This window comes from Procambarus clarkii, chromosome 79 (assembly GCF_040958095.1).
Source record: "Procambarus clarkii isolate CNS0578487 chromosome 79, FALCON_Pclarkii_2.0, whole genome shotgun sequence".
Classification (NCBI taxonomy): domain Eukaryota; kingdom Metazoa; phylum Arthropoda; class Malacostraca; order Decapoda; family Cambaridae; genus Procambarus; species Procambarus clarkii.
In genome coordinates this window covers 12,500,665-12,514,015 of record NC_091228.1, presented here as the reverse complement: position 1 = coordinate 12,514,015, position 13,351 = coordinate 12,500,665, and the positions used below count along the sequence as shown (strand labels likewise).

The 13,351-nt window shown below is 43.9% G+C and overlaps 1 protein-coding gene across 1 annotated transcript in view; it reads right to left on the bottom strand.

Annotated features, from left to right (window-relative positions):
* The window catches only part of LOC123752824 (alpha-2-macroglobulin-like), an 89,303-nt gene that overhangs the window by 31,737 nt on the left and 44,215 nt on the right, over positions 1–13,351 (bottom strand). The window contains exons 9-13 of the mRNA XM_069314670.1: positions 11,608–11,690; positions 9,851–9,972; positions 9,041–9,191; positions 6,277–6,410; positions 1,560–1,664 (exon numbers count right to left, since the gene is read on the bottom strand). Of these exons, the coding sequence (XP_069170771.1) occupies positions 1,560–1,664; positions 6,277–6,410; positions 9,041–9,191; positions 9,851–9,972; positions 11,608–11,690 (595 nt within the window). The remainder of the gene's footprint in view (positions 1–1,559; positions 1,665–6,276; positions 6,411–9,040; positions 9,192–9,850; positions 9,973–11,607; positions 11,691–13,351) is intronic.

The following is a 13,351-nucleotide window of genomic DNA, read 5'->3' as shown; positions in this document are numbered from 1 at the left end:
TTCGCATTTGTGTTCCTCACGTGTGCCCCAAAGAATGAGGTGATTTGGTGAAATGCTATGCCCAAGATTACCATCCGAGTTGCCGTCGGGGAAGTGGCTCAAATAGCCTCGGCTATCACTTCCTTTTGACGGCCGTGATGGTCAAGCGGATTAAGGCGCCCTGTAGTTACCAGTTGCGTTGCTTCTGGGAGTATGGGTTCGAGTCACTTCTGGGGTGTGAGTTTTCATTCGCATATAGTCCTGGGGACCATTCAGGCTTGTTCGCATATATATATATATATATATGTATATATATATATATATATATATATATATATATATGTATATATATATATATATATATATATATATATATATATATATATATATATATATATATATATATATATATATATATATAGTTTAGGAGAGTTGGGCATATATATATATATATATATATATATATATATATATATATATATATATATATATATATATATATATATATATATATGTATATATATATATATATGTATGTATATATATATATATATATATATATATATATATATATATATATATATATATATATATATATGTATATATATATATATATATATATATATATATATATATATATGTATATATATATATATGTATATATATATATATATATATATATATATATATATATATATATATATATATATATATATATATATATATATATATATATATATATATATATATATATATAATTCATCTGTATAAATTATCAATTGCTATCACATTTATCATTAATTTATCATAAGTGCTTGCATATTTGCATATAATATCTTGCTTGTATCATATAACTAGTTGTTATAATTACTAGACATGATCTCAGTTATTGGCTATGCAGTTTAAGAGCGAGGTTAGACTGTGTAGTGTTCAGAACTTTTGATACTAAAAGAGAACCAGTATTTAGAGTCACTGAACTGTGTTTTATCATTTAATCCATTGTAAACTACAATGCTGATGTGTTTTAAATGCCAACAGGTACATTGTGTTTCTTCCATCGCTATCCTGGTGTTAGTAAGTAAAGCCCACATAGCATCCTAAGACAAGAGGATTGGCAGGACTTTGTATAAGCTGAGGAATTATAAGTTCATCTATTTTGCATTCTTATTTTAAAGTATCATTTATTAAGTTCCAGTCCATTTAATTTCCTCATTTAAGTCCCACATAAATGAGACTTTAGCCTTCAACGTGTGACATATCACACATGTGTGACATGTGTGGCATGAAAGAGTAATGCCACAACAGATCACATTATTCCAGCAATATGTATATGGAACTTGTTGAAGTCTCCTTCATAATACTGGTGTATATATATTGAACGTCCTTTTTTATATTTTTAACAATTAATCAATAAACAAAGAAATTACAATAGCGTTATATTACAAAAAAAAAAAATAACAATGCAGGATGTGACCTAGCGTTCTAGAGCGTATGGGACTCACCAGAATGATGGTTCAAATTCCCACATTTCTCCAAATGATTCTCTTTCAATCGGTGTTATGCATGAGAAAAATACTCACTTTCATGGCCTTGCTGAAGACTTTACCAGTGTTGTTGAAGCAACCGTCCTTTCTCTGATTAGACTGAAGCCAAGTGCTTGTTTGGTTCAAATCATTCTTGTCAATCTGCAATTACCAACATCAATCAGATTCAGGTAGTATACAGTATACACCAAATAAAACATGAGTAAGAAAGTTATTGCCATTTGCTTCAACGACAATTAGCAGCGTTTGGGCGCTTAATTGATAGTATTACCACAGCTCATGGCAGCTCAGTAATTACATCTCATGAAAAAATACCAAACCCAAACATTTGAAAATGAAAAATCCCTGATGTATGGGTAATTTCTATATATGTTGGCTGGGTATCAGGTGTGTGGGCTGGGTGTCAGGTGTGTGGGCTGGGTATCAGGGGGTGTGGACTGGGTATCAGGTGTGTGGGCTGGGTATCAGGGATGTGGACTGGGTATCAGGTGTGTGGGCTGGGTATCAGGGGGTATGGACTGGGTATCAGGTGTGTGGGCTGGGTATCAGGGGGTGTGGACTGGGTATCAGGTGAGTGGGCTGGGTATCAGGTGTGTGGGCTGGGTATCAGGTGTGTGGGCTGGGTATCAGGTGTGTGGGCTGGGTGTCAGGTGTGTGGGCTGGGTATCAGGGGTGTGGGCTGGGTATCAGGGGTGTGGGCTGGGTATCAGGTGTGTGGGCTGGGTATCAGGTGTGTGGGCTGGGTGTCAAGTGTGTGGGCTGGGTATCAGGTGTGTGGGCTGGGTATCAGGTGTGTGGGCTGGGTATCAGGTTTGTGGGCTGGGTATCAGGTGTGCGAGCTGGGTATCAGGTGTGTGGGCTGGGTATCAGGTTTGTGGGCTGGGTATCAGGTGTGCGAGCTGGGTATCAGGTGTGTGGGCTGGGAATCAGGTGTGTGGGGTGGGTATCGGGTGTGTGGGCTGGGTATCAGGTGTGCGAGCTGGTTATCAGGTGTGTGGGCTGGGTATCAGGTTTGTGGGCTGGGTATCAGGTGTGTGGGCTGGGTATCAGGTGTGTGGGCTGGGTATCAGGTGTGTGGGCTGAGTATCAGGTTTGTGGGCTGGGTGTCAGGTGTGTGGGCTGGGTATCAGGTGTGTGGACTGGGTATCAGGTGTGTAGGCTTTGTATCAGGTGTGTGGGCTTGGTATCAGGTGTGTGAGCTGGGTATTAGGTATGTGGGCTGGGTATCAGGTGTGTGGGCTGGGTATCAGGTGTGTGGGCTTGGTATCAGGTGTGTGGGCTGGGTATCAGGTGTGTGGGCTGGGTATCAGGTGTGTGGGCTGGGTATCAGGTGTGTGGGCTGGGTATCAGGTGTGTGAGCTTGGTATCAGGTGTGTGGACTCGGTATCAGGTGTGTGGGCTGAGTATCAGGTGTGTGGGCTGGGTATCAGGTGTGTGGGCTGGGTATCAGGTGTGTGGGCTGGGTATCAGGTGTGTGGGTGGGTATTAGGTGTGTGGGCTGGGTATCGGGTGTGTGGGCTGGGTATCAGGTGTGTGGGCTGGGTATCAGGTTTGTGGACTCGGTATCAGGTGTGTGGGCTGGGTATCAGGTGTGTGCGCTGGGTATCAGGTGTGTGGGCTGGGTATCAGGTGTGTGGGCTGGGTATCAGGTGTGTGAGCTGGGAATCAGGTGTGTACTCACCTAGTTGTACTCACCTAGTTGTGTTTGCGGGGGTTGAGCTCTGGCTCTTTGGTCCCGCCTCTCAACCGTCAATCAACAGGTGTACAGATTCCTGAGCCTATCGGGCTCTGTCATATCTACACTTGAAACTGTGTATGGAGTCAGCCTCCACCACATCACCCCCTAATGCATTCCATTTGTCAACCACTCTGACACTAAAAAAGTTCTTTCTAATATCTCTGTGGCTCATTTGGGCACTCAGTTTCCACCTGTGTCCCCTTGTGCGTGTTCCCCTTGTGTTAAATAGACTGTCTTTATCTACCCTATCAATCCCCTTCAGAATCTTGAATGTGGTGATCATGTCCCCCCTAACTCTTCTGTCTTCCAGCGAAGTGAGGTTTAATTCCCGTAGTCTCTCCTCGTAGCTCATACCTCTCAGCTCGGGTACTAGTCTGGTGGCAAACCTTTGAACCTTTTCCAGTTTAGTCTTATCCTTGACTAGATATGGACTCCATGCTGGGGCTGCATACTCCAGGATTGGCCTGACATATGTGGTATACAAAGTTCTGAATGATTCTTTACACATGTTTCTGAATGCCGTTCGTATGTTGGCCAGCCTGGCATATGCCGCTGATGTTATCCGCTTGATATGTGCTGCAGGAGACAGGTCTGGCGTGATATCAACCCCCAAGTCTTTTTCCTTCTCTGACTCCTGAAGAATTTCCTCTCCCAGATGATACCTTGTATCTGGCCTCCTGCTCCCTACACCTATCTTCATTACATTACATTTGGTTGGGTTAAACTCTAACAACCATTTGTTCGACCATTCCTTCAGCTTGTCTAGGTCTTCTTGAAGCCTCAAACAGTCCTCTTCTGTTTTAATCTTTCTCATAATTTTAGCATCGTCCGCAAACATTGAGAGAAATGAATCAATACCCTCCGGGAGATCATTTACATATATCAGAAACAAGATAGGACCGAGTACAGAGCCCTGTGGGACTCCACTGGTGACTTCACGCCAATCGGAGGTCTCACCCCTCACCGTAACTCTCTGCTTCCTATTGCTTAGATACTCCCTTATCCACTGGAGCACCTTACCAGCTACACCTGCCTGTCTCTCCAGCTTATGTACCAGCCTCTTATGCGGTACTGTGTCAAAGGCTTTCCGACAATCCAAGAAAATGCAGTCCGCCCAGCCCTCTCTTTCTTGCTTAATCTGTGTCACCTGATCGTAGAATTCTATCAAGCCTGTAAGGCAAGATTTACCCTCCCTGAATCCATGTTGGCGATTTGTCACGAAGTCCCTTCTCTCCAGATGTGTTACCAGGTTTTTTGTCACGATCTTCTCCATCACCTTGCATGGTATACAAGTCAAGGACACTGGCCTGTAGTTCAGTGCCTCTTGTCTGTCGCCCTTTTTGTATATTGGGACCACATTCGCCGTCTTCAATATTTTTGGTAGGTCTCCCGTCTCTAGTGACTTACTATACACTATGGAGAGTGGCAATCAAAGTGCCTCTGCACACTCTTTCAGTACCCATGGTGAGATCCCATCTGGACCAACAGCCTTTCTAACATCCAGATCCGGCAGGTGTCTCTTGACCTCCTCTCTCGTAATTTCGAACTCCTCCAAGGCCGCCTGGTTTACCTCCCTTTCTCCTAGCACAGTGACCTCACCCTGTTCTATTGTGAAGACCTCCTGGAACCTCTTGTTGAGTTCCTCACACACCTCTCTGTCATTCTCTGTATACCTGTCCTCGCCTGTTCTAAGTTTCAATACCTGTTCTTTCACTGTTGTTTTCCTTCTGATGTGTGTGGGCTAGGTATTAGGTGTGTGGGCTGGGTATCAGGTGTGTGGGCTGGGTATCGACCTAAACATCTGGCAATCCGGAAATCCATTCAGTAGATAAAATGTTTATTATTGTTAACAACACAGGTCTCTAGTGACCTACTGCCAGCATTTCAAAAGATCAGTCTTGCCTCAGAACCTTCTCAGCCGTCATGAGCAATACGATCAGTCTACCTGTCCCAGTGGCCGCATTTGTGATGAGGATATTGCTAGATTATTGTACTGATAGTTCAGCCAATAGTAATGAATTGGTCTCATCGCTTTAGGGTGCTTAGGGTGTGGAAATACAATCCGATATTAACAATTGTGTTGTACTTATAGAAGCAGTGGTCGAACGTACAAAACTTCACCCCTGCACCCAAAACAGTCAAACTCCTGGGGCTCCGTCTGTTGGGATCCGTCTGTTTGGCTCCGTCTGTTGGGCTCCGTCTGTTGGACTCCGTCAGTTGGGCTCCGTCTGTTGGGTTCCGTCTGTTGGGCTCCGTCTGTTGGACTCCGTCTGTTGGGCTCCGTCTGTTGGGCTCCGTCTGTTGGACTCCGTCTGTTGGGCTCCGTCTGTTGGACTCCGTCTGTTGGGATCTGTCTGTTGGACTCCGTCTGTTGGGCTCCGTCTGTTGGGCTCCGTCTGTTGGACTCCGTCTGTTGGACTCCATCTGTTGGGATGCGTCTGTTGGGCTCCGTCTGTTGGGATGCGTCTGTTGGGATGCGTCTGTTGGGATGTGTCTGTTGGGATCCGTCTGTTGGACTCCATCTGTTGGGATGCGTCTGTTGGACTCCGTCTGTTGGGCTCCGTCTGTTGGGATGCGTCTGTTGGGATGTGTCTGTTGGGATCCGTCTGTTGGACTCCGTCTGTTGGGCTCCGTCTGTTGTGCTCCGTCTGTTGGGCTCCGTCTGTTGGGCTCTGTCTGTTGGGCTCCGTCTGTTGGGCTCCGTCTGTTGGGCTCCGTCTGTTGGGCTCCGTCTGCTGGGCTCCGACTGTTGACCGCCATTTACACTAGGAAGTTCAAGTTAGCTTGGCGTGAAACAATTGGCTTAGAATGAATGCTTGAGTGTAGAGTAATGTAAAACACAGCAAGAGGAGGTCCACTCACCACAATAAACTGTTGGGCTCCGTCTGTTGGGCTCCGTCTGTTGACCGCCATTTACACTAGGAAGTTCAAGTTAGCTTGGCGTGAAACAATTGGCTTAGAATGAATGCTTGAGTGTAGAATAATGTAAAACACAGCAAGAGGAGGTCCACTCACCACAATAAACTGTTGGGCCTGGCTGAAGGACTTGAGGACGAAGGCCGACAACCAGGTGGAGCCGGAGTCGTCAGCGTTGCCGAAGGCGCTGAAGGAGCCGTCACCTCTACGGTAGAGGAGCTCCCGTTGGTACCCTGCAGGCAGCCACTAATGTAATTATCGCCAACTAATACATTAACTAGTCGCTACAACACGCTCTTATAACAAAATTATAAAAATTAAAGAAACAACAGAAAGCCAATAGCCATATACATGTCTCACCTGCACTAGAAACAATTAAGTGATCTACACGTCTGTTACGGTATCCCGAAATTTGTAACACAAATCAACAAACATGTTTCCATACCAGTATTTACCCAGGACTTCGACGGGTATTTCGACGGTCTTCCTGATTGTTTTGCACGTTATGGGAATATTGCTTAATTCATTTTCTTCCTCTGCTTAAAACATCTGTTTTTATTTTTTAAATTGTCTAATCTTTCTAGTGTGAACACTGATGTAAAGTATTCATATACGTTGGCTGCCTTTTTATCATTAATTGAAATTTGGTTGGACTTATCTTCGAAGGGTCCTATCGAGTCTTTTGTCTTTATTCTACTTCTCTGGTGGGCATAAATATACTTTGGACCTTTCATTATATTTTGAGCAAGTTTTCTTTCATAGTTCCTTTTACCTGTTCTTGTGCCCTGAGCAGAGAAATAAATGACCTTCTATATGTGTGAACCCGTGTGCCTCCTGGTGGACTCTTAATTCTTTCAGAGGTTTTGCCTTGCTGTTATAGCACTGGTGACAACCCGTCATCCACCTCCTCCTCCTTTTACTTTTCCTTCTTGGTACTCACTCAGATCCAAGCTCAGTGTTAAATTTTTTAAATTTCCCCACGAAGCTTCCACGTCTCTGACTACCAAGAGATATTTTGCAGTTTCTGTATCATTCTGTGATACAGGAACTGCATCATACAGGAACTCCTCGAAAGCAGTCTAGAACCTCATCGTTCCAGACCTTTATATGGGTTTCTATAATTGTGTTCTATCTTAGAATATTACGGGGCGAGCTTCTCCTCTTGCTGAGTTTGATCGACCACGACCTCCTCTGGTGTTAGCACAAGGTCCAGAGTGTTGCTGCCTCGTGTGGGCTCTACCACGTGCTGAATAAAAAATATGAGTCTTGTACCAGGCCAAGAAATTGTTCCTCTTCGGCTAGTGATTTTGGATTTACCCAAAATCCAATGAGTAGTGATTAAAATCTACCATTATAAGAGCTTGGACTTCACCATATTTTTTACGATATGTAAATCTTGAAATTTCTCTTCTAAAGCTGTTTCTGCCTTGTAGCCTACTTCCACACTCTATTATAATTTCCAGTAACGATGAGCCAGCTGCCACCGTTACAGCTGCCACTGCCTACCAGCTGTAACGGTGAGCAAGCTGTACCTTTGTGCTAGCTGCAACGGTGAGCCAGCTGTAACTGAGCCAACTGCAACGGTGAGCCAACTGTAACGTTGAGCCAGCTCTAACTGAGCCAGCTGTAACAATGAGCCAGCTGTAACGGTGAGCCAGCCAGATACCAATCAAGTGGTAACCCGGCATCTGGTCCCCGCGGTGTTCCACACTCTGGATGCCATCGACAGTAGAGTACAAATTTCGGCGTTTTAAAGGTATTTTATCAATTATAATCATTGTGATAATTAGCATATACCTCTTTAGTTTGGTACCCAACCACTTGGGCTGGACGGTAGAGTGACGTTCTCGCTTCATGCAGGTCGGCGTTCAATCCCCAACTGTCCAATTGGTTGGGCACCATTCCTTTCCCTTGTCCCATTCCAAATCCTTATCCTGACCCCTTCCAAGTGCTATATAGTCGTGATGACTTGGCGCTGTCTCCTGATAATTCCCTTCCTTAGTTTGGTTCGTGTAGTTTCAAATGCTTATTGTTAGCACAGTGGTCTACGTATTTGGTTAATAACCTCGGGATTTATTCTCTAGGTCGGACAGAAACGGTTGGACATTTTTTCCCTGCGCACGATGTTTACCTAGCAGTAAATAGGTGTAAATCCACCTAAATCCACTCACCTAGCATTAAATAGATAGTCACCTAGCAGTAAATAGATACTCACCTAGCAGTAATTAGGTACTCACCTAGCAGTAAATAGGTACTCACCTAGGGTAAATAGATACTCATCTAGCAGTAATTAGGTACTCACCTAGCAGTAAATAGATACTCACCTAGCAGTAAATAGATACTCACCTAGCAGTAAGTAGGTACTCACCTAGCAGTAAATAGGTACTCGAGAGTTTCTAAAGTGTAGTAGAGCCACCAGGGTTAGCTATAGTTGACTACGGGGGACCTGGAATAAACCCAAGTACGGGCTCTCTGCCTGACGACGATATCAATAAGAGACGTATACCACATTGTTAGAGTTTGCTGACGAGGCAGCCAGAGTTGTTCTGAAGCACATGTAAACTCCGGCCCACACTTGTTCACAGTAAACTAACGCGTTTAGCATTAACTCAGGTTATAAACATGGGCACGTCCAGGAACCATTGTGGGCCGTAGTTTTGATGACTAATATGGGCTCACCATAGTCCGTGCTGCTTGGAACTTTTGTTCCGAGTAGCTGAATCTAAAACAACAACAACATTACTTAGCTTCAGGGACAGCAGGTACTGACCAGTCATCACCCACGTTGTCAGACCTCAGACCGACCATAGCCAGAAATATTGGCTAACTGTCCTTACATAGATAGAGATAATAATGAGGTTACCGGTCTTCATGTAGGTGAGGAGCCTCCTGGTGGTCTCCGGGGTGGTCTGGTTGGAGGCCTTCAGGTACTGCATGATGAAGATGTTGGGCACGAAGTTGATCATGTTCTGCTCCCCACACCCGTACGGCATCCGGATCAGGCTCCCCAAATTCTTCAAGGAATTATGGAAATATTCTGGGTTATAATGTGTTAAGAAGCCGTTGCACATGCACCAAGCATCCACCGTTGTATGCATGCAACACGGTGTATGTAAAGTGCATGCAACACTTTATTATTAGTGTCATCAGCAAGTCTCTTTCACTTCACAAGAAATTACAGTGTAATAATTTCTTGTGATGTCAAATCAGAAGGAAAATTATATTTAAAATGACTACTATAAGAACTATATAAGATGATATTTAAACGGAGATTGAATTATTGTTCTAAATATTTGAAAAATAATTGTTTCATTAATTTACTTAACTTCAAAGAAAGGACACCACAAAATTTTATAAAAATAGAGAATGGAGCATTAATTGTTCTATAGTATCCAGCATGAAAGTCGATAAGGCATATAATTTTTATTTTAATCAATTAGTGTATATAAAGATATCATGACGCCCAAACAGGTGATATGAGAGCCCAAAATATCTTACCTGACAATGGTATTGAGCTGCACTAATGTTTACTCTGATGCATGTTAGTATGTAACCAACATATGGGGGGATATTGCTCACCTTGTTACACTGATCTCTCAACAAGATAGTCTGTATGGTTTAAGGTTTACACATAACTATCACAGAGAACATGAGTGAGTGAGTGAGTGAGTACCTCGAGTGTGAGAGCGATGAGGTCACCGACGGCCGTGACCCAGCCTCGCTCTGACCCCTCCACCATGACCTGTGGGGTCTCCAGCTCCCACGCCTCCAGCGAGTCCTCGCCAGTCTCAAAGTCTGCAACAACAACAAATATACTTCACCAAATATCTAAACAATATACAATGAGTATTTCCTAAAACAAGTCTTGTGTAGGTCATTTCTAATACAAAAATAATGGCTAGCACTGAAACAAAATTTTGGTAGAGCAGTGTGAGGACAGCATATATAACTCTAGATGTGGTACCCAGCGATGTCCGGGTCTCTCTCCCCCCCCCCACCCCTCCTCCTCACTCCAACTCCCTAATTCTCTGTCATTCCCATCCTACCTCCCTCCATCCAGTAACAGCCGAGAAATCTGCTTGTGAGCAAACTATGAAATTAATAATATTGGGTTGATTGTCCTTAGAGTCGGTCTTTGTAGCAATAGGAGCCAATCCAACTTAAAGAGGGGCATGAGGGGTCGAATGCATCCACCTTTGACGATTACCATACAATAACAATTCACCATGGAAAGTTGAATGAGGCTAATTACAACCATCGCCTCCAACCGAAGATAGACTAACAAGCAGACATTCTCTTTTACAGATATACTAAAGGAGGATACCCGGCTGTGCTCGGGTCTCCCTCGCCCCTATCTCCGAATCTTCCCCTTCTCATCTTGCTTCCCCTGTCCCGTCTTTTCTTCCCATCTCCTCCCATGTCAAACTTTCTCCCCGTTGATCCCCCCTTCTCTCCTGTACACCTTTTCCAATCTCCCCCTCTCTCCAGTACCCTATTTAAGCATCCTTCTTCTACCCATTGTTCAAGCATTCTTCTTCTACCACCTTTTCCTTGCCTGTGAGCTGCCGACGCCTGACCTTACCACTGTACCGCGGTGGAGTAAGCGGCTGACAGCGCCTTGGTCACCAGTCACTAAACAGCTCCAGGTGATAGTCTCTGATATATATCACATTAGTGTGATTTATCTGTTTATTATTATTAATTATCGTTATCAGTATAATGACAAGGTCAATATCACCAAACATCTCACCGAGTCTAGTGTAAGAGAGAGATGGGACTGATGGCATATGATCATGCAAAATGATCTGGTCGTTAGCCGCGTGAAGCACCAATGTAGAGTTGGGCCTAGAGCTTAAGTAACGAGCCGAGTGTTGACAGTCTCAGTGTCTGTCACCCTCAGTGACTGATCACTGAGGGTGACAGTCACACTGATCACTGAGGGTGACAGTCACACTGATCACTGAGGGTGACAGACACACTGATCACTGAGGGTGACAGTCACACTGATCACTGAGGGTGACAGTCACACTGATCACTGAGGGTGACAGTCACACTGATCACTGAGGGTGACAGTCACACTGATCACTGAGGGTGACAGTCACACTGATCACTGAGGGTGACAGTCACACTGACCACTGAGGGTGACAGTCACACTGATCACTGAGGGTGACAGTCACACTGATCACTGAGGGTGACAGTCACACTGATCACTGAGGGTGACAGTCACACTGATCACTGAGGGTGACAGTCACACTGATCACTGAGGGTGACAGTCACACTGATCACTGAGGGTGACAGTCACACTGATCACTGAGGGTGACAGTCACACTGATCACTGAGGGTGACAGTCACACTGATCACTGAGGGTGACAGTCACACTGATCACCGAGGGAGGTACACGGCTACACAACAATGATGGTAAATCCTTACCTTTAGAGCAGATGTACTTGCTCCAGCTCTTCTCTCTCAGGAACCCCTCGGCCTCCACTGTGATGGGTTTTATCAGTGAGTCTCTGAAAACGATTATAGGAAAGTATTTAAACCATCTCGTTCTATTTATACTAGCATACTGTTTAGCTAGTTTATGAAGAACTATTACAAAGTTATTATGATTGTATTGGATGAATTAAGCAATTAAGTGTATCTCTTGGAGTGTGCTAATCTCTAGGTTCTGGTTTACCCTTATTCACTATTCTTAAAATTTTCTATTTTATCTTTTACGAGTTTCTTTTTGCAAAAAAGGGATAAAAATCTAGAAAAAAGTGCTAAATGTAATGAAATTTCTCTTTTCTGTTGGAGCCCAAGTGGTCTTTGGCCTGCTGGATGTAACAGTGCAAGTATTTTGCACTTATGTAACAGTGCAAGTATTTTGCACTCTTGCACGTATAATTGTGAGTTGTAATTGTGTGTGAGTGTATACGTGTGTGCGTGTTAGTCGAGAGCGAGGTGGTAGTTGGTGAGGTGAGCCTGCACAGCTTTGCTGACAGCAGTACTTTCAACCAAGAAGCCATGTTCTGGCTTGCGAGAGTACCCGCCCCTGGCTCGGCCAGCGAGGTGGTTGAGCAGTGAGAGTGGAACCTTTGTAAGGGTGAGTACATCCAAGCAGCTCCTCCATCCGGGCTGGTGATTAGCCATCACCCACCCCTGGGTGAACTTGTTAGTGAGGTAAGAGTTCAGTTATGCATTGTCTTAAACCAGAAGTGTGTCTTAGTGGTGACAAGCTAGTAGAGTCTAAACCATTTAGCCATGTATGGTGTGGGCGTGCATGGAGTGGGTGACCCCCCCCCCTTCCTTTTTTAATTTGGTCAATATTATGTTAAATAATTGGATGTTAAAATGTTAAATATCAATTGCTGTAAATTGAAATAATTTTAAATAATTTGATTCGATAAATTTCTATGTGTAGAATAACAAGCTTGACTTTTGTTCAGTCCTCTCTTTGAACCAATGTCCCCTCAAGTAAGAGTTAAGACTAGAGAAATAACGAGATGAACAAGGTAGGAACGAGAGTGAGGGCACCGTGAGGTGAGTGAGGGAAGGTGTGGCTTGATGAGAGGAGCTCGCGCGCCACCTCGCCTCACTTAACCAGTCGGGTTTACTTAGGAATTTATTTAGAAAGTGATAAATTAAACAGTACTCCTGTCACATTGTTTAAGTGGAATTTATATTTAGTTTCAATGACAGGTGGTGGCAGCAAACATCAGAACATCTTAGAATATCAGTATAGTATAACATCATAGATAGTATAACAGAATAACAGTCTTGTCTACTCTCCCTACTCCTTCTTATCCCTCCTTCCTTCCCCCTCCTACTTCCTTCATTCCTCCTACCTCCACTCTTCCAGTTCGCTCCCCGTTTTCTATCCCCACTCGCTTCTCTCTACCTTAGTTCCCCCCTCAACTTTATCCATGTTATCCAACCTTATCCCCTCCTTTCTTCCTTACTTTGCTTTACTTTTTCACAATCACAGAGTAGATAGAAAAATCAGATGTTATATGGAGATCAAAGCCAGAACCTGGCCTCTTGAGTGAGGTGCAAGAAGCAGGTGACTTGTCAACATCCTCACTGAGGAATCCATCCAGAAAGTCAGTCAAGCTTGACAGACAACTGCAGAGTTCATGGGAAATGAAGCATCAAACCTGCCAAACTATTCATTCCAAACAATTTGTTCACT